A 27,816-nucleotide genomic window follows, 5' to 3' on the forward strand; every position below is an offset into this window, starting at 1 on the left:
TTGAGAAGGAGGGGGTTGAAAAGGTCATGGAAAACACAATCTACGTAATTTATCACAGACAACCACAGGGTGGTCCAGAAGAAGGGGTTTGGGTGCAAATCGGTAAATAACAGCCTTGTAATTGACTCGTGGAACCATCCTCTATACAATTAACTCCTTTCCCCTGATGTTAGATGTGCATTTCTTTGATCTGTACAGTGTTTGCAATTTCAAGTCTATAGTTTTTAACTGAAAATCTATGTGGCTGAAGAAGATTAAAGTTTCTTCAAGTAGGACACCGCCAGCGCACGCTGTTTCTGTCTCATTTAAAAGTTAAATGATCTTATAACCTGAAAGTGGCACGTTGCGTGTCAGACATGAGCCGTACCAAAAGTTGAGGTGTTTTGGTTTTCAGTGGGTCTGTGTGGATTCTTGTAAGTAGTTAATGACCTCTGTGAACACGAGGATTTTGGAGATCTGCTGACCGTGAGCTCCCTGGGGCTGGCTGCAAAGGTGTGGGTTTTGTTTCTATGGACTAATAGAGCCGATCCCGTTGGGGAAATCCCTGAAACTTGTAAATCGGGCAAAGAAAAATGCATAATTATTTCCTATGATATGTTTTCATGCATTGCACAGAGAGACTGTCAGGTATGCAGCTCTGACTGTTTTATTTTTGCGTCTTTAACTCCTGTACCTTTCAAAGATCTGTATTTCCGTGAAAATTCATGGTGGATGAAAAATTTCTCATCTCCCAACCAAACCGAGAAGCTGGAAAGGAGCAGACAATTAAGATGCACGATGCTTTGCTCTAAGTGACAGACCATAAATCACAGCCTGTGGAATATTGCATTTTAATGCACTGCCTGGCCCTCGTGCTCTGTGTATCGCACTGCAGCGGAGCCCCCATCATAGCTTAGAAATGAAGTCACTCTTTGAGGGAAGCGAGGGAGGTCATGCTGAAGCTATAAAAAGGTGTCAGGTCTTTGGTATGTTGCTTGCAAAAATAAAAGAAACAAGTTTCTGGGTCTCTGCTTTCTCCCACTTTTAGAGGAGGTATTTAGGAACTTAAAGTGGGCTTCTTTCTCACTGATCTTTAATAAATATAATTTATGGCAGGAGACTGAGAAATGCCGTTAGCAGAAACCTTTGTGAGAAAAATTACCAGAAAGCATGACTTGGAGAAAAGCTCAAAGCAAACTCTCTAAATTTTGCAAGGAAAATATGAGCTCAACAACATGCTCGGGCACAAAAAGATCCCTATAGGCAAGCAACATGGTTAAGAAAAACACCCTTCTGAATAGAAATGGACATTATAGACAGGCAAAAGGCCACATTCACAATTTCCACAAAAAAAAATAATGTAAGAATGTTGCAAAGTAACAGCACAAAATTTCCCTAAACTTTAGTTTTTTCTGTGTTTGCTCTTTTGTCTTTAACGTGCGCTGCCCAACTCACCGTTAGGACGCAGTGCACGGGGCTGGGGCTGTCTGGAGCAGCGCGCGTTGAACTGTCTGGAAAGTCAGAGGCATCACAGCTGAGTTTCGCTGCTCCCCTCCCTGGGGGTGATCACCAGCTGAGCCTGTCCTGAGCGCGCGGGACGCTCTCTGGAGGAGCTGCGGGGCAATTCGGGTTGGGGGGCACCTGCCCTTCCCTTTTCCTTTGACTCCATCCATAAGTTGTTATGAAGTCTTTGAGAAAGTGCTCATCTCTGTGTGAATTCCTGCTGTTTCCCCATCCCCTCTGAGCCCCGGTGTTTTCTCCGTGCCTGACACATTCTCCAGAATTTGTCAGCTTTATTTCTTTTATTTCTGAGGGGTCAAGTGCGTACAAGGGGACAAGTCAATGAGAAGGCGGGGGGGGGAAACCCAACCCCCAAACCCTAACAATGTAGAAAAAAGAAGTAACGTTGCCTGTGACCGCCAGTGCTTCTTACCTTCTGGTAAACAAATTCTCTGCGAGTGGCAGGGAGGCGGAGGAGGCTGCTCCTGATCTGTCACTCCAAAGGCCAGAGCACCCTCTGCAGAAAGGGACTCCAACAGGCGCTGGCCTCAGGAGCAGCTTCAATCTGCCGCAGGTTCGGACATAAGTATCTCCTCGAGCACCAAGCGCTGCACAAATAATGTAAAGGAGAAACACGGGCCTTTGAGCTACTTTCCCTTTGCTGGGGACAGCTTACGTACTTCGACGTGGGAGTGATTTAGTCCTGTTGACTCCAGAATGATGATTAGTGAACTGATCCCCAGACACCAAAGATTGTGCTTGTGATTCAAGAGAACAGCCGTGTGGATGGTTTGCACGCACTAATTTAATATTTGCCGTGGATATACTAATGACCTCTAAACGTTATATACAGGGTGATGTCCTTTTGCTAGTGAATCAGGTGTGTGGGCAGGTCTCAACACCTGTGCTATCAAGAGTCCCAAGTTCAGCTGGAGCCAGGGACCGCCTGATAAACCCCTCCCCAGCACCCTCTGCTCCCCCCAAATGTCCCGCAGAAACCTTGCCCTCGTGTTTAGAAAACAGCAGCAGAGGCTGGTGTGCTGCCGCTGCAGGTTTGCTCACCTCCAGCATGAACAGGTCCTCTCCACCGCTCTTCGTTCAGGATGTGAAATTGTGTCCTGCCTTTCAGTTTCGACCCCGAACTGGTGCCCAGTTCCACCTGCACTCATTTATTTGCTTTTGTTGAAACTTAATGGTCAAAGTGTAAAGTTACAAAATGGTCCCTCCCCGCTCCAGGCTCTTGCACGAAGGAGTCGTGTGTGTGTGTGTGTGTGTGTGTGCATTGCTCATTGTCATCTACAGCATCCTACGTGTGGGACTTGCCAGATGACGAGGTCGGTCCTTGGCTTACCCAAATGTTAATCCAGAGCTGAATTTATCGTTTGGTTTTTTTTTTACCCCCCTCAAGTTTAGCCCCCCTTTATTTAAAATTAAAATGCCTCTAATTCTCTTTAATTTGTTATGCATAAAAATACATTAATGAGACGGCAATTTTATGCTACTTGAGGTTGTTTGACCTTGAAAGGTGTAGGAGTTAGTTTGAGCTTTGTTTGCCTGAAATTATAATATAATTTCCCACATCTTGCAACCTGCTGTGCATCCTGGGAAATCATAACCCACCGACTGAAAAATACTCAATCTCTGGGTTCACACCAGTTTTCACCCATTGTGTTGTCCCATCTCAATGCCACTTGGAAGTAGCATAATTAAGTCATATGAGAATTGATGTATCTACAATGCAACCAATTTACTGAAAATAGCAGATATCAGTTATACTGAGTATAAAAGGAACCTGATTTTGGCTAAGTCCATTGTAGTGCTTTTTATGAATTCATGACTCCTCCAGCTTTTTTTTTTTTTCTTCCCCTCATTTAAGACAACTTCAGAAGATGTGGCTGGAAGCAGAAGGAAGCCATGTTCTCAGATTTCCAGCCAAAAGGGTGCCCTTCTCCTTTTTTCATCTTGTGTTTATTATTTCACCCAATCAAAGAAAAAAATGTCAGATATTTCTGTTACAGGAAAAGCAACGCGTAGGAGTAACCAAAGGAAAACAGGCTGGAGGCTTTCTCAGGAAAGGAGAAATCTCATTGTTCGCTCCTTATCAACAGAAAGCGTTGGCCACATTAAATGGGGCTGGGTTAACCGAATAATTAATTCCTCTGTCTGAAACTCTGCGTCATCTCTGCATGCGATTAGGGGAGGGCAGGGATGAAAGGGTTGTCTCTCAAGCTGCTTCTCTGTTATATTTCTTAAGGTATTGTGACAACATCCTCCTCCCATGTGTGCTCGGGGCTGATGTAAAGCTCTTCCAAACCTTGCTTTCCATCCGTGACAGTCAGACGTGGGGTTTGGCACATCTGTGCTTCGCGCGAAGCCAAAAAAGCCGCTCGCCCATCAGGCAGATGACAAACCCAGGGCTCTGAACTAAGTTGTGTGGATGGGATGATGTTTTTCCTTTTTGTTCCCCTTTCAAAGTGAAGAAGGATTACCTTGGCCCAGAAGCTGAGCGGAGCGGGAGGGGATGCTCGTGTGCTTTTGCAGTCTTCCTTTGCTGAGCAATGGCCAAAAGCAGGGTTTGCCAAGGGGCAGGGAGGTTTCTGTGCAGGAGCAGAGCTTTGTCTTGGTCAGTATACGCGTCTATGGATGGCCAAGACCATGTGTGTTAAAGGAAGAAGCAGTACTGTCTATACCTCACGTTGTATAAAAAAACGTCTTTTTTTTGGTGAACAACCTCATTTGAATGTCCTCCTCTTTTTCTTATGATAATTTAGACTATGAAAATAACCAGCATGAGAAGCATCTACATTTACGTTTTGTATTCTTACCTTTTGTTTCCAAAGGGTTGGGTGCCTTAAAGACGTACAGGACAGGGCATGCCCCCCAGGAGCTCACGTGCTAAGCAAGGAGGATTTGTTTTTATTATCATCAGCATTACTCCTACAAATACCCCTGTTCCAACCTGCCGGCACCTTCCTCCCCCGAATAAAAAAGGACCATGCCATGGTTTGTGGTACGTTCCCCAGCTGAAGTGCTGTGTCTAAACCGCACTGTCCGTTACGTGCTAAGCACACACGGACTTTGCAAAATGGGGATCACTAATCCTTGCTTTTCCTAGTTTTCCTCAAACTATTTCAAGACCTCATACGAGGCCGGTGAGAGCTGTGAACTCTTCAGATTACGTTCTGAATAACTTCACGTTTGCCCTCCGTATTCATTTGCGCTAATCAGTCTCTTTCCTGTTATCGCTGGATGAGTCACTCGCTGCTTCCCCACTTCACGGTCGGAGTTTGCATAGCATGGTCGATTATGACCCAGTTTGGGTAATTTGTTCTCATAATGATTCATTTATCACAATCCAGAACCCACTTCAGCAAAACACTTAAATGTGCTTTAAAATGCTGTACTTATGAAGAATTAAAATAAGCACTTGTTTGAATGGTCTGGAGGTGGGGAAAGTTGTGCGCTAATCGCACTTTTCCCTCACTGATGTTACTGACAGATGTTCCCACCTTACAGAGTTTTGCAAAAAGCAACAATTGGAGATAAATAAATTCGATAAGGAGAATCAAATAGCAGCAGGGTGTCATTCCTGATTAGATTTGACATCGTGCTAACATCTATCTTCTGGAAAGCGTTGCATTGACGCAAGTTTTTCTTGCTGGAATCTGGCTCTAAATTATAAAACTGTCCAAACCATACAAAAAGATGTATTTCGATTCAAAGGTCGTTGGTTCGCCAGAGAACCACAGAGGGAACCACAGCATCGGCGGATACTGTTGAAGCAGTCTTCATTTAATCATTTGCTTTCTGCAAACAAATGAAGAAGATATATTAAGTAGTATTGCTTCAATCTGGATGCTGCTCCACGTGGGGAATAGCGCTGCAGGCAGTACTGTTGGTTTTTTATATATAGATATTAAAATGCATTATTTAATATTATTTTATTTTTTAATATATATATTCAAGCCTTTACCAGCTGAGTTGTGACAGCGAAAAATTCTACCCGAGCCCAAGCTTCCTATGTTATTACTAAAAATCTCCTATACATTTTTATTTAAACCACACTGGAAATTGAATCTTGACTAAATAGGTTGTGGAAAGTTTTAATGTGTTAACAAGTTGACTCTGTGTCCCAGTAAATACTTTGTTTAATTTGCATTTGTGAGAAAATTTTCCTATTGAAACTGCAGCAGAGTGTGAGCTGCGGTATGGTGTATAGTTTCAGGACAAGAACACTTTATTAGCACTGCAGTAAGGGAAAAGTACTTTAAAGAGCATTAAGGGAAAAAAAGAAGTCATTAAAAACATATTTGTCAGCTTTCAGAAATGCTAATGAACAGAAACATAATGACATATTAACAGCTTGAGATCCTCTCCTTTTCCAGGGAAAACTTTAGCCTCACACACTTCTTTCATCTTGGTATGGAAACGCACGCTAATGAAGGCTCTTTTCAGGACAGGAGCTATTTGAGGGTTTAAGATGTGGCAAAAAAATCTGTGTGTGTGTGTAGCTGCTCCTTTACTTTGTTCAACATATAAATAAAAGCCATTAGAAAAAGCAAGAGGAGCACACTGTGGGAAAGCGAGAAAATGGCCGTCCTGTATCTAAAGGTTATTTTTTGGCGGTGGTGGGAGCGTGGGGACGTGTCACACGGAGCAAAACCGGCGAGGACGTGTGTGATACTCTCCTCGCTGTGAACATTTCTAAGGCTGAGGAGCAACTCTGAGGGGGAGGGAGGTTGTTTTCGCTTTTCATTAGCCTAATCTCATCTGAGTTTAATAGCAAAAACATGATAAACCTCATGTTCTTTTCATTAAAGAAACCTGTATCTATTCTCCTCTAGTTCAGCGCGTGCTATCTGTTGGCATTATTAAAGGATTTATCCTTTTGACTCCTCATGCAAATCACAAAGGGGTTGGAGGGATTTGATCCACAGCTGAGGAACTGATCAAGTGAATTTAGCGGACCCGTGCGCTGTAATTGGCACCTAAATATGCTTTAGGCAGATGGTGCCGTAGATTATGAGAGCAAATTACTTCTTGACCACGGCTACTTCTCTTCTGTGTATTATTTCATAGATTTAAATCTATCTTTATTCTTGTCAGAATACAAATGGAAGTATTTTAAAGTGTAATTTTAAGCTATTTACTCCTAAAGGTATTAATAGAGTAAAATGAATCAAAATTACAGTAGACATGAATTTATAAGGTGTTTGTGTTTGTCGCAGTATAAAAGCAGTATCTTTGGGTAACTTGGTCTGAGAACAATATCTGATACAGGTTTCCCATACCTATGAGAGGAAGAGCAAGGGCTGACAGCTGCAAATTTATGCAAATAGACAATCTAAAGTGGGCTGACCTTTTCAAGCGAGGGAACTTTCCGGTGCACCGATATAGCCTGTAAATGTACTTATCTTGCCTTTTTCTCTTGTTAACTTCATAACTTCTGATGATAACTTAATGATCATCAGCAAAAGGGCCCTTTTAATGAGAAACACGCAGAATACGTGTAGTCTGAATAGACTGTGAAAATGTGGATGTTTAAAATACCGCATACAGACAACCTGTGTGGTTTTGTGCTGTACGTGTAAGGGCAGTATTGCCACCTCCACGCATTCAGACGCTGACGGTTCAAACAGCAGCCGTCTCCCACCCCTCTGCGAGTGTCTTAAAATCGTCTTTGAAATGTGGTTAAAATACACGCTTTGATTCTCACCCTGGCGTTTTCTGTCTGTGCTCAGCTGCGTTTAAGCTGCAGCTTTCCAAAACCGAAGCAGAGCTGTTCAAACCGTTGCATGTTTCCGAGAGATGGGCTCTGAGAAAATAAAGAGCTACTTAGAGGTGAAGTAAAGTCACAGTGGCTGTCAGCTACAATCAGAATAGAAATATTGCAAATGGTGGTTAAAAGGGAAGAGGAGGAGCCTCAGGCCACCTCGTCTGGACTCGCTGTTGTTCGGTCTGCTGCTCCATCCAGTAAATCAGGAGTAATGCCAATGAAACGAGTCAATGGAGTCCCACAAATACAAAGCACTTTGCAAGGGGAAAAATCAAACTGCTATAATACTTGAATCACTTCTTGCCCTCTGAGTCTCTCTGTGTGTTTCTTTGTTGTGTTTTATGAGCTGCTTTTCTGTTGCCGCCTTGGCCAAAGCGATCCTCTCGCAGGATTGCAAGAGCAATTTCTACAGCTGAGGCTTTTGCAGAGACCCACCGCGGCAGCTCACCATAACCTAATGAGGAGCCACCTGCAAGTCCAACACCTGTAAGAGTCCTCCCCAAAATGCAAGCCATTTCTGCTCTTTGCTTTTCAATGGCTACCTTTTCTTTTCCCCTTTATCGGACTGAACGAAACGAACGCTTCAGCTCGCGCTATCAATAAGCATCTGAAGGTTTTCCTAGCTCAGGATTTACTCGCAAAGGAATTTGGAGTTAATGGACCTGTATGCGATGCTGTTGCTAAGAAACCCTGGCTTGCCTCCGTAATGTCCTTCTGCAGTTTGGCGAGTGCCTCCCTGATGGAAACGCTTGTGTTTCAGCCTCTCCGCTTTGTCCAGAGGAGGGTGTGCTTCGCTCGCAGCTTGCCCAGCTCAGCCCCGCAGTGCCCACGACAAAATTAAACAGGAAGCCAATGTCCCCTATTTTTTTAACCGTGCTTCCTCTTGGTCTCCAAAGTCCCCAAACTCCTGCAGCTGATTATGTATTTACCGTCTGGGATTTACTGTGCTCTGGGTTTTCCTGGCAGTGAGTGTATTGCCGGTCTTGCACGTCTTGTAGCTAGGAGATGTCGTAACCCGGCTAGAGACAGAAGGACAATTTAAAAGCATAACCCATCCGTTTTACACTGGTAATGTGCAGTTTTCTTGTTGCCATGGCAAACCTGGAAAGAAGAGCAGAGCGTGCAGTTCAGGTGAGGGAATGCTGCCTTGGCAGGGAGGCAGAAAATAGGCTTGGGGTCGTTTTCTTTTTAATGGGGTGCAGAAATCCATGGGAATGAAGCCAGAGGGCTGTTCTGCGGGACTTTCCTTGAGCCACCACCGTCTGTTGGTCTGAGATTTGTATGGGAGAGCCCCAGAAACCTGCCCTGAGTCCTTGTAGGCTTCGTGAGACTTCATTTGAAGGGAAGGGGTTTGTGCCAGTCTCTGCTCTGGGTGTGCTGTTTGATACCGGGCAAGCAACACAGTTCCTCTGGCTCTCCCCTTCCATCCTTGATTTCTGATAAGCAGGTGGAAGCGAAACACTGGAAGCTGGAGACGAGGAGGGGGTTTCAAAAGACATGGGGTCCTTTTTATGCTAGGGTCTCCCAGTGCTTTTCCCTTCCCCAAGCTGGCAAAGCAGCCCCTCGGGTGTCTGGAGCCCAGCGCTTTGCTCAGCCGTTGCTGACTCGGCCCTGGCCACGTCGGCCTTCTGTGAGCCTGAAATCATTGGAGACACTGAAAAAAAGCAACGCAGAGGGGAGACACATCATTCTGCGTTACGCTGGCGTAGATAAGGATGAAGTCCACCAAAGACCTTGAAATTCCTGTGGTGAACGTAGATGTGGCTTCAATGAGGCTGCAGGTATTGGGGAGGTTGTTTCTTATTTGCACAAGTCTGTGCATATATTTTTTTATATTGCTGTTGCACTCCAGCAAGTTTAACACCGATCTCACCCTGAATTTGTAAGAAATAGAGTAAATAAACCGCTTGCACAGTGCAGTCTTCGCTCACCCTACGCATTTTCTAAGAACCCCCTAAATATGACACCAAAGTTAGTTTATGGAGCTGTATTATAATTTTCCTCTCTTTCTGTCTTTTTGGTTGTAATTAACAGGGACACTTTCTGTCAATCAAGTGTCAAAATGAGATGCTTTCTCTTCATTTTGATAAATGCTTGTGCCAGAGAGAATGGTTGTTCCCTCAGGCAGCTTCCAGGGGAGAACAGAGTGATGGGCTGGGTTATTATCAGGGTGAATTAACTTTTAATGTTAGTGGTGTTATGTTTGGGGGCCTCAGGAACACAAAAGGCTCTCAGAAACTCCAAGTCTTGGAGCTAGAGCTGCTCAGCATCCAAAAAGTGAGATTGTAGGATGTGTTGATGGGCTCCAGGGGTTTTGCAGGGCAGATGGGCTGTCAGGGCAGAGTGGTCGTGGCCACAAGTAAATGTGCTTTCATTTGAGGCATCTCCCACCCGTCGAGGGCTGGGGGCACCCAGGATCGCTGCCCTCCTTGAGCTGCACCATCAGAAGGATTTAAGCTCTGTCCTCAAAAGCCAGTTAGATGCCAAAATGCCAGAGTTACTCCAAGGCTCAGGAGCCGAAGAACCGTGGGCGTGCTTGAAAATGAAATGAGTCTCTGAGTCACTTCAGGGGTTTTGAACATTTTAATGAAAACCTTTTCTATTTACCTAATATATTGTGCTGTGGAGGAGAGGAAGGCATTTTTACTGCTGCGGTTCTGGTTTTACCTGCTTCACACGCTGCTGGGGTATTGCAATGATCTCATCTCTCTGAGTGCCTGGCTGCAGTCCGAGCTCCTCGCTCGGACTTGGCACAGCAACACGGCTGATGGAAAATCCCAGTCCTTCCAAGCATTGCTTGCAAAATGCTGCATCCCCGGTTTCATACTGGTGACAGTTACTCCTCTTGTCCTTTATTAAAGTTTAATTTCATTGCCTTGCCAAACAATCTTGCTGCAAAGGCTACAGATGAAAGTGAGGAAAGGAGGTTAATGCAATATATGTTATCCCTGTCTGCAGGGATATTTGGTTTTTTCCTGCTTTCGATCGCTGAAATAAATGCCACCAGCGAATGTTTACAAATGCAGTGTGAGTAATTTAGATATAAAATGTGAGGTCGGCCATGAAGTCGAGGTTCAAAGCTAAATCACAAAGCCGAGGAAAGTCAAAACAAAGCAGGCATTGTCTTCTGCAGCCAGGGAAGTTTAGAAACAAATTATTTTCCCACTGGTCATCAACAAGAAGAATGCACTTGAGCTCTTCCATGAGGCTTTACCACATGAAGAACATTACACGAGGTGCTCCCTTCCTACTGAAAATCCCATTGATTGCAACGGAGGTGAAAGTACCTTGGCGGGAGCATCTAGAAAACCTAATAAATAAAAAATAATGATTCCAACTGAGACAAATATTTAAATACTATGTAATTAGTATTGATGCTCTACTTGTTCTGTTTTGCTGGGAACATCATAACTTTGACAAATGATTGTGCTCAGGTAGAATGAAAACATTGCTGAAGAGAAATGGGAAGTGCTCATGAAAATCTGTTAGAATGCCACCCCGGACACACGAGGAGGGTGCGCTGAAACATCATCAAGACTTGTGTGTTTTCCAAATGACTCCTCACAACTGACATGTCTTTCAAAATTAGGGGTTTTTCAGTGAAGGAAGCATTTCTGTAGGAAGAAAAAAAAAATCCCTAAACCAAACCCAAGAAGAGTTTGACATCTTTTCTGCCATTCGTTTTTACCGCTGTCCGTGTCAGGAGCTACTCCAAAATTTCTTGTTAGGTAAGATGAGGAAGGCACAGCAATTTCCCATGGTCGGGGCAGCTGCTCCAGAGTCACCCCTCGTCCACCCTGAAGCACACGGGAGCTTTGGGTATCTTTATTTTGGCTGTGAAGCATGAGCCTCTCGTGAACCTAGAGCAAGACTTGTGTTATTGTTCTTGTTGCAAAGGAGCGTAGAAGGAGTAGTTTCCTTCCCTGCGGTTTGTATTTCCCATTTATTATTTTAAAAACATAAATTATTTTTAAAGATTACAAAATTTATTATTTTTAAAGATTATGAAATCCCATTTTCTGGAGGGTTAGGCCTGTCAGTTTTTCTGACTGCTTGGGAAAAAGGCCAGTGCACTGTTATGCTGAAGAAATAGAACCACGAAAGGTTTTCTAAAACTGCTGCTTGAGCTCCTTGTTCTGTCTTACAGGGAAAGTTTTGTTTGAAGCTGCAGATACAGGCATAGCTGATCACGGGATAAAATAAATAATACTCTCTTGCTGCATTTTATAGATGCAGTTAACAGAAATAACAAGCTTAAATACTGGTCTGAAAAATCTGCTGTATTTTAGGACAAGATTGTTCAGTTCTGTGCCCATAAAAATAAATGACATACTGAAGAAGCGCCTTGAAAGTGATGCTTTTGCTCCAAAGATATAATTGTGTCACAGTTCTAAAATGCTAAATATAGTCTCATTTTAACTTCAATTGCATGGATATATTTCTAGATGCTTATTTTTATTCCACATGAATAGGGTTGGTGATGTTGAACGTAGCAGGTACAAGTCAGAATTGGGCAGTAACTGATGCAATAATATCAAAATTGCATAAATTAAAAATAAGCCAAAATGCCCATGGCATTGCACATCCACAGCTGCCATTCTGCCGTGAACTGAATAGTTTAAATGAATAAAAAAAGGTCTGGATTTCCCAGTCTACAAAACAAGGTAATACCACTTCTGAACGTCGTGGATTAAGGGTCTTGGATGAGAAGGAAACGCAGGAGTAAAACAATTAGCAGGCAGGAACTGACAGCGTGTGGCTCTGCTGGCAGTATCAATGCAGGTGTAGCATCTGGTGTGGTCCTCGGCGTCACCTTTATCTGCTGCGGGAACCAAATCCCCCTGCCAGGCTCTCTGAGACAGCTGGTTTTGTGCGAGTGCTTGATAAAACTTGACCCTCTGATCCGCTGTACTCAGCCGAGGTTTATCAACCTGTATGTTTCCAGGGTTTGAATTTTAGCTTTTTATAATGCTTTGCCGATACAGGGGTTTTTTTTAAGACAGAATTGCTAAGCCCGGCGTTTTGTTAGTGTCACATCTTACAGTTTTAAGCAGTAGAACTGCTCAGGAAGGCAGCTCCCAAGGAAATGTAAATACTTGCTTTAACTAGGTTAAAGCATGTTGCCAGTTTTCATATTTTATTGCAAGTCTCATAATGGTTGACATTTTTCTTATGTGACAAATCTGTTGGTTTTAGTTGGGTTTTTTAATGTTATTTTTTAATGTTTCTAACATTTCTGGCTAAGAGAAGGGCAATTTTAAGGGTGAAACAAAGATCTCAAGAGCTGATGTGAACAAACCCAGTTTGTTTCATTTTTACATCTTATTTTTTAAGCCAGTTTCAGGATTTGTGGTCGCCCTCTCTGATTATTGCGTCCCCAGCAGATTGGCAAGACAATATTCATTAGTCTCTCAACACTCAGAACAACACGTAACTCTGTTTCACGCTCTTTCAGATGTTTGGTGGGAAATAAATCAAGCTCAGTTGCCTTCTAACAATCTCAGTTCATCCAAAAGCCAGATAAACCTGTGATTTGTTACATTCCCTTCAGGAAGTGTTCTCTTCCACCTTTGACACCAAGGAGATGGAGCATCCTCTTTGCACCAGGGGCTGCTTGTTAAACCAGAACAATTCCTGATCTGCAGCTGAATAGCAGGGAAAAGCCAACGGAGTCCCTCTCCGGTGGTGGCATCTTGCGTTTGTGGTTTATGATGTTTCTGTGGGCTCTAGAGCTTGCATTTACAGATGGGAAGCTGAAACACTAAGGGTTTAGGTGACCCATCCAAGATCCTGGATCCAGTTTTGGGCAGAGTAGGAACCAGTCCTCCTGTACCCTATCCAAAGCCCAGCCATGCCATGGCGCTGCCCATACGCAAGGACAGGACAGATGGACATCACTCCTCTGAAGTCCCCTTGTAGCAGCTGGATATCTGGCCCGTGCTGTTTTTGTGTTGGCATACATAATTTCTGTTGTTCACTTCCTTTTTGTCTAAATAAAGTAGCTATTGCTTATGAAATACGATAGTTGCACAATTAGCTGAAGAAGTGACAAATAAATGATTACCCAATAGAAACAAGAAAGGAGCAGCTGTAAAGCTGGCTGCCACCGTGCCTTGTCCATCTTTTCAAAGGGTTTTTTGGGTTTTTGGCAAATTTAAATTGAGTTTCTCTTGCACAAGTTAGATTTACTGCTTTGGCATCGTGCCTTTTGTATTTCTCAAAGCTTGACATTGTTCCTGGCCTGGCTGTTTGTAGCTCTCTGGGGAATGAAACATCTCAGATATTTCTGTAAACAACAATAGTCCAGCTGACAAAGTTTGGAGTCCGGTTTGCTGGAGGCGTCGTGGGCTCTTTCGGCTCAGAGCGCTATCGGAAGCAGCAGGACCCCATCGCTGGCAGCTTCATGCCCTGACTCAGTCTCCCCATTGTACACATAAACATAGCAGAGAAATTTACTTTAATTTTGGTTTTTTCTTTTAGGGTGAGTGGTAATATTATTTATTAGTCTAACTAATATAGCTGGTGTGGGGGATAGGAAAGTAGGCATGGGAGCACTTCTTCAGCTCGCTGATATTCTCGTAGGTCTAGTGGGACTATCACCCAAAGAGAAACATAGCGTTTATTTTCTAAATGACCCCTGGCAGTATGTTAGCTAGGGTAAGCACAGAGCCTTTTAATTCTTAACGTTTTGGCCAAACTCTAGCTCGCTACTGAGCGGCTTTAGTTACAATTTACAGATGAAGTAACTGAGGCAAAGAAGAAAAGTTCTTTCCAAAGGCCTGATAGAAACCTGATAGAAAAGACACAGCAAAATACAACAGCTTTTCTTTCCCTGCTCCATGCAGGACTACCTTGGGGGACATAATCTCTGGAGACTTTGAGCAACAGGTGGTTTCTCCAAGGAGAATATGGACATCTGTCCTTGCAGCGTGATCCTGAAGCGCCCATCCCTGTTCTCCTGCCCACTAACGTATCTGCTTTTTGATGGAGGGGGAGCGTAATGAGAAATGACCAAATTTCTTCCTGTGTTGCTGGATGCAAAACATGTCCATGTTTTTAAGGACAGTTTAAAACTGGCGTTTTAATTGAAATAATTAAAATTTCAACTTTGAAAGAAGCTTCTGCACCATTAAATAAAAGGTGTCAGTGAAAAACTTTGGTTATTAAAGAGCTGCCACGACTCCACAGCGCTCCACTTCTTGATGTCATTTTTCATCTCCAGAAAGGTCAGGTTTGTAAGGAGAGACTAATAAGCTGAAAAAATTGCCAGCTTCATTTCTGAGCATGTTTTCCTCAGGAACTATAGGGCCATTTATTGGTCTGATGGCTTGCTTTTGCATCTGGGAAGCTCTGAATGCAGCTCTTTGCCAGTTACACACAAAACATTTACAGCCCAAAGAGGCCAGCTCGTTAGTAATTACTGTAATGAGTTCTTCACAGTGTTTTTCTGAAAGGTGATTGAGCCCCTAATGCAGACACCAGATACTTTTTCTTCAGTTAATGGTGTGGTAAATTATTCCTGCGAGGGGGCTCATTGAATACCTCCTTTGAAACAAGTTAAAGACCACAAAGGAAGGAAAAAGCTGTAGGTCTCTTCTTACCAGTAACAGGAGAAAATATTTATGGAGTGTTTCAGATCTAGTTCTTCCCAACGTTTCTCCAGGCAGGTAAGAATCCAAGCTTGTGTCATGTAAACGGCGGCTGGCACAAGAGAGTGGATGGGGCAGGTGCTGCAAGGTGGGACAGTTTGGGTAAAGGAAAATGTGCTCACTCGCTCAGACAGAGCCACCGCCTTGTGATGCCAATGGCCGTGGGCTTTGCAGCTTTGTAGATCAGCTTCTCATCCTGTTGAAAGTGAGAGCCGTTAAACCGGTCCAGTACTGGTACGAGAGAAGGGGGAGTAATTTTCATAAGTTTGGCTTTTACAAAGGGAGATTTCTTCAACCACTAAGTGAATAAATGAACTGATGTGTCCAAATCCAATTAGCAAATGCTACAGTGGGAAAGGTTTCCTCATCAGAATGATTAATCGGGCAAAAATGAACTGTTACATGTCTTGCATGTCCTTTCGTTTTGGACCCAGCAAAAGACCCATCGGCCAACCTCAGTAATATAAATAAGGATGGACATTATTTATAATTTAGCCCTATAAAGATCATCTTTTTATACGTTGCATGTATCTACATGCAATAACACTGAACTGCCTTGAATTTCCAAGCTTACACCCGCAGCGCTGGCTGTTTATTGGTCCCAAAGTCAGGACTTGGAGCTTTCACAAGAACACTTAATTTCTCCCCAAATCTGTGTGGAGAGAAGCAGTCATTGCCAGGATGATGAGGGAGTATTTGGGAAGCAGCTCTGATTTAGAGGAAGGAGAAAACACGCTGTTGATCTGCGTGATCTGGTCTGCTGGTCTCTCCATGCCCTTAATGCCCCGGATCTGCAGGTTGCCCAAGCATCAGCAGGGGAAGCCTCGTGCTCAGTGGTCCCCGCTGTGTCTGTTGGTATCAGCTGGTTCCCTCATAAGGGTTGTGGCCAAACGCTGGGAAATGAAACCTCAGAGCAGCAACAGACTGGATTTTCCTTGGTGAAAAGTGAGCGCGTTTGGAGAGCATCCTCGGTGCGAGTGGGGTCATTGTTCCTGGGGCTGAAGTTGCACAGAAGGTTGTTATTTGATCATTAGAAAAAACCTAAGAAATTTAGTCGATGGGCTGAGCAAATCAGTTTTAACTGCTCTTCACAAAGAGGTATCAGCTGGGACTCATAATGTGGGAAATGCTGAAGTCCTCTGCTGAAAGGCAGCGGGTGCTTCGGGGGCCCCGCGTGTTACAGACACCCGTGGCTGACTCTGGCGTGGCAGTGCAGGTCAAATGGGGAGAGCTCGTAAAGGAAAGGCCTGAAGCACTGCGAATATTTTTTTTTTTCCCCTCTCTGCAAAAACAACACCCGTAGATGTTATTCGAGAAGCTGTTTGGTAATATTAAGCGATAATGAATTGCACAATTTGCCCACACACATCATTGCCTTTCGCTGGATAGTCAGAAACAGTCATTAGCAGGCGAAGTTTCTCTGGCAGCCGGGAGCTCTAAAGACCCCTCCGCGCTCGGCTGGGACGGATTTTCAAAGGATCTGTGCATGCAGCGTGGCTTTTTTGGCTTTTCTCTCTGTGAGAGCAAATCTCTAGTTGCGGTGGCAAGTGCTGACTGCTTACAGAGAAGTCTGACTTAAATGTCTTCTCTAATTTTTTGCAGCAGACTCAGCCGATGAGCCCAGGAATCCTCATACTGCTTCCCTTGTTAAAATTATGAGAGCATCCGTCCTCTTTCATTTAGTCACTCCTACCAGCGAGAATTAATTTTAGACTCTGCTGGCTTTTATCAGTAGATCTCAGGATATATTCTCTACAGTTTATTTTATTTTGTACTCATCTGGGCAGTAGCTGGAGTGTATAAAATGGGGTCTCCTGGAACAACTTTATTGCTTCAGCCTCTTCCTTGAAGTAGTCTTTGGTGCACGTGTATTTTTTCCTTCGTCTCTGACAGAAAGCAATTTCCTTTTGGCCTTGTCCGTCCTTCAGTCTCCGGTGATTCACACCCTGAAGCACCCTGCAAAAAACCAACTTTGTTGGCCTGTTCTTGCTTCTGGGGGAGGCAAACGGTCCTCACCCGAAAAAACCCCTCAGCACAGCACATCATCTCTGATAGCAGCAGTGAAAAACACCGCTCCCGAAATGTATAATTTTCTCCCTTCTCGTAGGTGATGTCAAAGCACTAATGGAGGATTGTTATGGTTTCTTCGCCTCTTGAAATTGTTCCTCGCAGTGAGGAAATGGTGAAATTAGAACGGGAAAAGCTGGGAAGCCAACGGGGCTTTGATAGCTGTAACTTTTACTTAGCTGGTTGTCTCGCCTGAAGCGTTACTGATGTGTTATCAGTCTGAAGCCCAGAGGACTGATATGGCAAGGGAAAATTGTCATCTTTATTTTTTCCTTTTTTTCTCTCTTTTCTTTTTTCTTTTTTTTCTTGTCTTTTTTCTTTTTTCTTCTTTTTTTCTTTCCTTTTTATTAGGGGATCAAGAAGTATCTTCTAATCTGAGCTGAACATACCTGTGCTTATAGCTGAAGTATTGCTCTGCAGAAATCTCTAAGGCTTAATGTTGAGAGGGGTGGAGGGTTTGCCTCATTATCCTTCCCGCTTAGATTTTTAGTGCACACAAGCAGGAAGTTCCTCTTGATTTAAGTGATAAATATCAAATATGTTCTGATTATGAGAAGGGCCCTTAGGAAGCTGCATTGCAGACTGACTCAGGGCATCCAGAAAGCTAGTGTCAGAAATTGTTTGGTTTTTCAGGCTTCCTTTGTTTTTACTTTGTCTGTAGGCCGGGTGTTCGGAAATACATGCTTTCCTTTCATGAGGAAGACTCAGACGATTTTATTTTCAAATACAGTTTCCGTTGGCTGCATGGAAAGAGATTTGTTTTGCTAAGCCAAGTTTAAACATAGTGCTATGGCAGTTGTTTATAAAAATCAGCGCAAGTCAAATACTGATCTGCTTTTTCTGCATTCTTACTGGTAAATATTTCTTCTGATTTCTCTGACATCCCTCTAAACCTAGAAAATTACAAATAGGAGAAGCATCTGCCCCCCAGAGCTTAATGTGCCACATTTTGCTCAAACAACACTAAACTTCCCAAAGGGTAAGAGAAGAAATATCAGAGAATATAGAGCTATTGCTTCAGATAAGGAAGTTAGAATAACTTAGGATAATAAAATTTTGTTTGTTCTGAATTACTTCAAAATCATAAAGCCTGGGAGAATTGCTCCCAGAAACGTACCAGTTTCTGGTCACAGTCCGTGCAGATCTGGAAGGAAGCCATTAGCTTGGGGAGGATAACTCTGGTATACATTCATATTACTTAAAGCAGATGTGGGCTTATGGCTTAAGCCAAAATTTCAGAGTATAAAATACTGATCAGTCCTCAATTCTTCATTGGTCAGAAAAGATGGGATGAATCAATACTTGTGCATTAGCGCTGGGAAGATGGCTTTCAGGACTGACGTGTCTGGTAGAGATGCTAGTACGGCCTAGGAGTGATGAGAAAATGAAACCTGCTGCTGCCTGCGGGCAGTCATGTACCTGCTGCTATTCTGTATGAAAAACCCACAGCTTCCTGGGGCTTTGGAGTGTTGCTTGGTGTGAGGACATATGATTATAAAATGATTGCTTCATGGTGACTTGGAGAAACCAAGCTACACGTGGTTTCCGTCACACCGATGTGCCGTGCTGCTCCCCCAGACCCCAGTGTCTACAGCACAGCATCACTCTGAGAAACCTCCAGCGTCATGTGGATTGACCCACGAGAAGGAGATGCTGGTTTACAAACATGATGCTGGCCTGGGTTGTGATGTACAATAGTGTGTGACATATATAAGTCCCACCTATAAGTAAAATTATATTGTAGTCAAGATAGGCATAAGCTTTTGCTTGCAGGCCATCAAATTTTTGGTAAAACTGTGGAAAGTGATATGGTGCTGGAGAAATCCCCTGTGAATGGAGGAATGCTAAGCCCTGATCTTCTTCCTCTCCTTTCCTGCCTGACCAACCTGATCTCCTTCTATGACCAGGTGACCTGCCTAGTGGGTGAGGGAAAGGCTGTGGACATTGTCTACCTGGACTTCAGCAAAGCCTTTGACACTGTCTCCCACAGCACCCTCCTAGAGAAGCTGGCGGCTCATGGCTTGGATGGGTGTGCTCTTCGCTGGGTAAAAATCTGGCTGGATGGCCGAGCCCAGAGGGTTGTGGTGAAGGGAGTTAAATCTAGCTGGGGGCCGGTCACAAGTGGGGTTCCCCAGGGCTCAGTGTTGGGGCCAGTCTTGTTTAATCTCTTCATTGATGATCTGGACGAGGGGATCGAGGGCACCCTCAGTAAGTTTGCAGATGACACCAAGTTGGGCGGGAGTGTTGATCTGCTGGAGGGCAGGAAGGCTCTGCAGAGGGACCTGCACAGGCTGCATCGATGGGCCGAGGCCAGTTGTGTGAGGTTTAACAAGGCCCAGGGCCGGGTCCTGCCCTTGGGTCACACCAACCCCAGGCAGCGCCCCAGGCCTGGGGCAGAGGGGCTGGGAAGTGCCCGGCGGAGAAGGCCCTGGGGGTGCTGGCTGACAGCCGGCTGGGCATGAGCCAGCAGTGCCCGGGTGGCCAAGGAGGCCACCAGCCCCCGGGCTTGTGTCAGCACTGGTGTGGCCGGCAGGAGCCGGGCAGGGATGGGGCCCCTGTGCTTGGCCCTGAGGAGGCCCCACCTCGAATGCTGGGCTCAGGTTTGGGCCCCTCGGGACAAGAAGGGCCTGGAGGGGCTGGAGCGTGTCCAGAGAAGGGCAGCGGGGCTGGGGCAGGGTCTGGAGCACAAGTGTGCTGGGGGGCGGCTGGGGGAGCTGGGGGGGTTTAGCCTGGAGAAGGGGGGGCTGAGGGGAGCCCTCCTCGCTCTCTGCAGCTGCCTGAGAGGGGCTGGAGTGAGGGGGGGGTCGGTCTCTGGTCCCAAGTCACCAGTGACAGGACGAGAGGGAACGGCCTCAAGCTGCGCCAGGGCAGGTTTAGGTTGGATATTGGGAAAATGCCTTCCCTGCCAGAGCGGTCAGGCCCTGGCACAGGCTGCCCAGAGAGGGGGGGGAGTCACCGTCCCTGGGGGGGCTCAGACACCGTGCAGACGTGGCACTTGGGGCCATGGTTTAGGAGGCCTGGGGGTGTTGGGTTGGGGGTTGGACTTGATGGTCTTAGAGGTTTTTTCCAATCTTAATGATTGTATGATTCTATGAGAAATAAATTGTACTTCTTTAAGAAGCAAAAGGTCTCTGTGGCTTTTAGATCCTCACTTTGATTTTCATTAGAAGGGGAAAAAAAAATCCCATGAGCACCACACTCTTTGCTAGAATGAATCCTTCCGCCTGACTTGCACAGATTTACGATAGAAATGCTGACAGAACCTAATTTATAATGGTGTGAACAAAGCTATGGTAATGGGGCTCAGAAAACAGAAAGTGCTTATACTTTTAGATGGCTGAGTATGGGAAATAGATACAGAGATTTTCCAGAGGACCGTGGGCAGAACACTAAAAAATGTCGTCCCAGGCATCGGTGCAGGACATGCGCGTTGTCAAAATGCAGGTAGGAGGAGACCAGAAATGACCGGGCAAGGCACGGACCTCTCCGAACACCTTGCACACCCACGCTGCACTTTTATGCCTTTGTTAGCAATAAATGAACCCCCCCCAAATCCACTTCTGCCTCCCTCTCTGAGGACGGTTCACGCCTCCACAGGCAAAGCGGGGTTTGATGGTGGGTCTGCTGCAAGGGACACTCAGTCCCCTGTCGCTGGGTCCTGCTGGCTGAAAGGTGAGGGAGGATTTGTGGTGCAGGGGACTTCTGTCTGCGTGTTATCAGTAAGTTTTGCTCTGGAGAGAAGCACTGAAATGTTTTGGCTGCAGGCAGTCTTTCTTGAGGCTCCTTCATCTTCTAATTCCATTCAGCTGAAAATGAGGTATTGACATTCTGAACTAAACAAAAGCAGACCTTACAGAATAGTCGGTAACAGCTCTTGATCTTGTCCAGTTTAACCTTAGAGTAGCAAAGCAAGAAAGAAATATATCTTTAAATTGTGGGGGGAGAGTGTGGGAGGAAAATGCGGCTTTTAGGCACCCGGACTGTAATTGCTGCGGTGCAGAGGGAGGGCGGCATGAGATGCATCAAAGCCTTCACATCTCTTTCTGGCAATGACCAGAGCAGAGTGCCGTGGAAGAAGGCCCAGATTTCACATCATAAATATGATAAACTGTGCTCTGCAGAGGGAAGAGAAGCTGTGATGTGGGGGACAGTTCCCAAGTGTGTTGATGGTCATGTATTACTAAAAGCTTAATCTCAAGAGGAGCTGCTGCTCTATTGCATGACCAGCTTAATATACTCTCCACCCCAGTGAAATCCTTGTCATTATGCTGACTTGCTGTACCTTGAAGGCGCCAAGGATGCAGGACTCAGTTGCTTTGATGTGGAGGGAGCCAGCCTCTGTTTTGCTCAGTGGAGCAATTTGCAAAGCTGAAATCCCAGGGTTTGCGTGGCTCGGGCAAAGGAGCCGAGCGGCTGCCCTGCTGTCCAGGCTGCCGGGCTGCAGCCTCGGTGTTTTTGCAGCGAGCGCAGTGCACGTGCGTGACCCACTGATGCCCCAAGCCCGCGCTGTTGCATGCTTGTGAAAGCTGGAATGACTTCAATTAGTTATTCCAAAGCCCTTATCTTGAATATTATTTATGGTATGGTTTAAATGGACCCTTCCATCATGGTGGGCCTCAAATACCTTTTCTATTAGCAGTGAGGTACTTGAATACTCTGAGTCTGGGAAACCTCCCAACCCCCTCAGGCTCTTCCCAAGGCTTTGTAAGGCGCAGATTTAATTTTATTTTTATTAATCAAAATTAAACACACTCAGTGAGGAGGATTCTGTTCTTTCACTCCTGCATTTTGGAGTTATACCTGTTATTTGTTCTGGACCTTTTGTCTAGGGAAGATTTGCTCCTTAATGAGTATGGTTTCTGGCTAATCTTTGCTGCTTCAAATTTTGTGGTGAGATCTTTTTTGGACAGAACTGGGTCGAGTATATTTCAATTGCCTTGTGTTCTTAAAATCAGTTTGTCAGGGGAGTCCTAAATAACACATTGCCTTATTCATAAACAGCCTGAGCAAATCAGGATTTGCAGTGTGTGCCGCAGAAGCACAGTTCAGCGTGTGACAGTGATGTGTTACTCTGAGCCGCAAGCTTTTCAAAGGGTTTCGCTGCGTGAACCACCAGCAGAAAGAAAATATGCCAAAGAATTATTTGAGCCTCATTTATTTAATGAGCCTACTGTAAAAATCAAAACTCAAAACTTCACATGGTTTAAAAGCAAATTGCATCGCAGACTTTCCAAATCCGTAGAAATGCAAAGCTTTCCATTGGGCAGAAAGAAATTTTGCCATTAGTTCGTATCATTATGGGCTGTATAAATTGCAGCATCGTAAAGTGTGTGAAATTGCTGGGGGACTCCTGTGAGCCACAGAGGGGGAGATTTCTGAGGTGCATGACTGGGAGCAGGATCCCACTTATACCTGGGTTTTGACCATATAAAGGGGAATTCAGAAGATAACAGTTTTTCAAATACAGATAATCGTGAAAAAATAAAATGAGTAATATTTTAGTTGGTCCTGCTCTCTCCTACCCCAGCTAAAAAAAAAAAAAAAGCCAATTTTTACCTATAGATGCATGTATAGCTATAGGTTATTTACACTTATTGATCCTTATAGCAATAGCTTAGTACTTTCATAACCCTCATGTCCACTGCAGCACGCATTTACTATTAAAACCACAACTTTGGTGCTGCAAAACCTTATCACGTAGGGAAAACCGGCTGCAGGTGGATTGATTGGGGGGAGCAGTGAGACTGCGGTGTTTAGATTCTGACTGAATCTGGCCGATATCTGGAAGCAGCCAAAACCTAACACCGTAGCATTAATTTAGACCGCAGCATCCTGTTGTTGCTGTTGCAGTTCGCCATCGATATTTGGATTTATGGTAGTCACCATTCTTTACTGTGCCTTTGCTGGCCCTCTCAGCAGAGAGGACAGGGGTGGTAATGGGGAACAATTCCATCTACACTTTTCAGAAGGAGAGTGCATTTTGTAGCTCATCTCAAACAGAGAAAATGGTGTCAGCTCCCTCCAGCACGGTTTCATTCCCGTTTTGCTTTCCTTCTCTGTCTCCGCAGCCGTGGAGTCGCTGCATTCCTTGAACGACCAGATCTCCCACTTTATCATCAACAAGTCAAAAACGCTGGACGAAGACGAAGATGCCTTTTTGCCCAGCGAGAAGGAATCTCTGAAAAATGCCATGATGTTGATGAGGCACCTCCTAATGGATGCACAGGTAGGAAATCAATAAACTCCAATCTGTTAGGACACGAGGAAGGCCCGTTGCACGGATCTGGAGGCATTTTTATGGGAGGTTTTAGCAGTGGAAATTGTTAGTCCCTGACGCTTGTTTAAAACCGACTTTGGCTTCTGAAAACCGCAGCTCAGCAAGGACATCCCAGTGCCCGGAGCGTGTAGCTTGTCATGGGCCTGGATCTCAGATTTAGGGTTGAAAATCGCTCTGAAGTTTCAGGAGAAAAGGCAGCAATATACCCGCTGGTGGGAATCCACTGTCAGCCCTAGCAAAAGAAAATCATTTTGCCGCTAAGCGTCTGTGCTGAATGCCAGTTTTAGAAGTGCCAGACACAAACCCGAGCTGTTGGTTTAGCCATGATCTAAAATGCCAGCTAAGTCATGAAACGATGTGCAGATGTTCCTTTGTGCCTTTGCTGCTTCGACATAAAATCTCTCACTCCACAGGTTTACTGTGTTAGAGGGTGCTTCCTTCCTCCTATTAAAAAAAACCCCTTCGAAATATTCAGTATATATATTTTTTATATTCTCTTTTAGTCTTTATTTATAAAAACTGGATGGAAAATGGCAGCTTGTACTGGAGGGTTGTTTTGAAAACAGGGTGCTTTCCTCTCCCTTCTCCTCCGATAAGCTCTAAAAGCTGGCAAAGCCGGTCTGAGACTGCCTCGAGCACTTCAAAGCTCTCCAGGGGTGGGGATCCCACAGCCCCTGTTCCACGCTTTGACCGCTCTCGTGGGGGATTTTTTGTTTTTCTGAACATCTTATTGGTACTTCCCATATTGCAGCCTGTGCCTGTCGCCTCTCATTAGAAGCCTAATAAGAAAATAAAAGAGGAGGAAATTATTCCTGTAAGGATTAGCAAAATTATCTTATTCAGGGCTTTTCCTGATTGCTATCCCATGCTAAGCCCGGCTTGCCTTTGCAAGTACCAACGTGGGTTGGTGCCTACAGTGTTACTGCAATTACGCAGCGCTCCGTTAACCAACTGGTCCCCGGGGCCCCGGTTCCTGTGACTCGCTGCCAGCGTTTTACAAGTGCTTAAATGGAGAACGTAAACAGAGAAAGCTACACATCTTCATGTTTTATTCCCATATTCTCCTATGTGGAGTCTGGTTATCGTATCTGCTCCTCTCACTTTCAAAGCCTGTGGTCTGAACTACTTTGGCCAGTAGGGACCTTGCTGCATGCGAGAAGTGGCCTGGGAATCCCCGGTGTTAGTGACGTGTAGTTTAGTGTTGGATATTTTTGCACGCGGAGTCAGGCTTTGGAGGCCGCGGAGTGCACAGTGAGCACACCATTGCAGCTGTGCTCAGGATTTCCTTGCTGTGGGTATGGTGTTCATGTCACTTCTGTACGTCTTTAGCCAAGTCACCTCCATTTACCCCAAACCAACGGATGGGACGCTGCTGCAATGTCATGGGAAACACGAAGGGTTAGACGCTGCATTCGGATTTGCTCCCATAGCCTGTGCTGCAGGTGGGAATACCTTTGGCAAATCGGGCATGAGAGTAGGCAGACGCTTACAAGCGTCTGTGCGTCACAGATTAAAATAAATGTGGGGAGAAAAAGGTACCTATTGATAATCCCCTTGTGCAGGAATTCTTTTTTTAGCACCTGAGAATTGCTTTACTACTTATCAGCTGTCCTGAATGCATATTAAGCGCTGCCTGTGATAGAGTGTCTGATTAAGGAAATGCTAATAACAATAGGGAAATGCCAAGTGCTCCTGCATCCTCCTGATGTGCCTGGATCTCTTCCCAGAAAGGGCAGGACAGCTTTTTGCTTGGGATTTTCAGTTTAGAAGGATCACAAGGTGAGAAATGGTAGTGATGAGGAAAAAGATGGAACTAAACAGGTGACAACATCAAGTACAAAAAAACCCAATAAAATAAATCCTCAGAGGAATGAAAGAAACATGAGGCTGGCAACAAGCTACCTAAAGAGGAATATCACCGCCAGCGTGTGCATATAAAGTTCGCACTAACCCTGACTGCAGAGCGCCCGATGGCTCTAATTACACAGGAGGAAAAAATATCACCAGTGCAATTATTTCCCTTTCCTTACCTGATCTCATTTCTTCCCAGCTAGTGTTTTTTATGGGGAGATGGAGCCCTGCAGCTCTAAACAAGATTGATTGTGCAAGGCTCTGTACAAAGATAAGCTGAAATCCGGTGTCTGGCCCTTTTACTCCCTTTCGTCCCCCCTTGGTGGGGACCTGATTTTGGCCGGCAGATAATTTGAGGAGAGAACACCCAGCTTGAATTTTGGGGTAGGAATTAGCTGGACTGCTGACCCGCCAGAAGTGACTGATCAGAGGGGAAGGTTAATGGGCATTTCTCGCTTCTCTGACACTATTAATCTGTTTTTAAAACACATCCTGTGGGGATGATGTCTCATGTCTACTGCCTTTCTGGTGTGGAGAGAAGTTGTACAAATTTCAGTAACTCTGCCTGGACACCAGCAGGCCAGGAGGTATGGCCAAAGCAAAGGCTTTGGATCCACCGTGGATCTAACTTTGATCTTGAGTCTTATTTTTTTTCTTGGCTGAAGATGAATCATGAAACCCATCAAATGTCATTTTCCACTTTGGAAAATGCTGTGAGCATGTTTTAGGCCAGGCCGCACCGGGGACCGTGTGCATCTGCCTGTGAAGGTGCAGGTCCCCCCTCTCAGCAATATACCACCGAGAAGACAAACTAGCAAGGATGCTTACCGGTGCGGAGGAGAGGAACCACAGCACGCAGGCGTTGGGGAGTTTGTGCAGGGACTCAGAGCTGTATTTTTTCATCGCCAGAACGTGGACTCCTGAGTGCCAGCCCAGTCCCTTCATTAAACCATATTTATTTCTCCCTTGACTTCTTGGAAGAACCTCTTTCCCCCATCTGTTTTGTCAATTTACTCTACCTTTCACTGCTTGTCATGTCTCAGTTTTGGCAATACTGGTGTATAAGCAGCTGTGACAGTAGTGACCATGGCTTTATAGGAGAAATTTGCCATGCTGGAGGTCTCTTATTGGTAAACAGAATAGAGAAACAGCTGTTGCATGGGGGGGAAAAATCACCTCCTCTCCCATATGTGACAGGGCTTTCTCCCATGGAGAATGGGGCATTACCTTGCGTGTTTTGCAGTTCTCCTGCCTACAGAGATGTCACTGATGTCAACTGAAGTAGCATTGGCAAAGACGAGTGTGAGCACGGTGCCTGGAGCTGCAGCGCGGGCTGGCCGAGAGGTGGCTGCCGGTACGGCGGCCCCGTCAGCGGTATTAAACTGCATGTGGGGGTAGGTAATAAGCTGTGTGGACTCACTCAGCAATAGGCTGTCAGCTCAAATTCTGCCCAGGGAAGACAGTAATTTAATGAAAGTCATTACAATGTGCTGGGATCTCTTGACCCCAGTGGTCTCCATCCATTACGCACCCCAGATAGGATTTCCTCATAATGAAAATACCCCGTCGGAGGGATTGCTTGCTGACCCACATGCTTGCTGCTGGGCTGGCAGGGCTCTGGAAAGGGAGCATCACCCTCCCTCCGAGTGAGGGCTGAAGCTTTGCATCCAGATTGCTCATTTCTCATATTTGTTTCAGGTTTGCAGCAGCTTCCTGACGACAGTCTGGAAGTATAAAGGCATCACGTTCCCCTAAACAGCACTTAGCAAGTCATCATCTGCATAGCCGACCTGAAAGGGGGGAGAAACCCGAGAGGAAATTGAAATAGTGTTATATGAACTAAAAGGTGTACTTAGATAATGCGGGTGCATAAAAGCAGATGGAAAGAAAAGGTGCATTAATTCTATATGACATGTTCCATCCTCCGCATAGCACAGGAATGAATAAACAATTTCATTTCTGCCAGACAGCCCCGTGCGAGATGCTATCGCAAGGATACGGCACCCTATGATAGATTGTCATTGTTGTCAATCATTTCTGACAGTCCTATTATGCTTGGAAAGGATGTTTGTTCTGTGCATGTTGTTTTATAATCCTCAGAGGTGGAATTTTATAGCCTAGCAGTGTTTTTTCCTCAGACGTTTCCCTAAGCAGGATTTATTGCTTCTGAGACACACGTGACGTGAATCCATTATACCTTCAAACTTTAAATCTCCCCCCAGCTTTGCCTAAATTACTTTTTGTTTTGTTTTGCTTTGCTTTACTAGAATTTCTGTTTCTAATTGCTAGTGTGAGAGACTTAACTGGTGTGGAGCAGAAGGTGCGTAACATCTAAGGGCTGAGTCATCTCTAACCTAGCAGTTTGCCGAAGCAATTTGTCTAATGAATTGCAAAGGTGCATCCAGGCACCAGCATCTGCCTTAGATGCAGGTTAATATTCTCTCTTATATGAAAGAACACATGTAAAATAAAAGACTTTTTTTCCAGATGGCTGACCTTAAAAGCCAAGCTTTCAGCAGTCCAGTACATTTAGTTACTTCCATAAAGCGTTTAATTGACTTCAAGTGGATTTTAAGTTCTTTGGGAGAAATAGCATCTTTTCATTCAGTTCTTTCCCCAGCGGTGTTGTGATTATCATCGGGGCCCTCTCTGGAGTTGTTATAGAAAGAATAAATAGACGTAGGGACTATCTTTTAGTTTGGACTGGACTTCTCGGA

General features: G+C 44.9%; 1 protein-coding gene across 1 annotated transcript in view; it reads left to right on the forward strand.

Moving 5' to 3' along the window:
* Window positions 1-27,816, forward strand: part of KAZN (kazrin, periplakin interacting protein) — a 239,748-nt gene that overhangs the window by 36,770 nt on the left and 175,162 nt on the right. The window contains exon 2 of the mRNA XM_064470052.1: window positions 23,040-23,197. Within this exon, the coding sequence (XP_064326122.1) occupies window positions 23,040-23,197 (158 nt within the window). The remainder of the gene's footprint in view (window positions 1-23,039; window positions 23,198-27,816) is intronic.

This window comes from Phalacrocorax carbo, chromosome 20, assembly GCF_963921805.1.
Source record: "Phalacrocorax carbo chromosome 20, bPhaCar2.1, whole genome shotgun sequence".
In the NCBI taxonomy this organism is placed as follows: domain Eukaryota; kingdom Metazoa; phylum Chordata; class Aves; order Suliformes; family Phalacrocoracidae; genus Phalacrocorax; species Phalacrocorax carbo.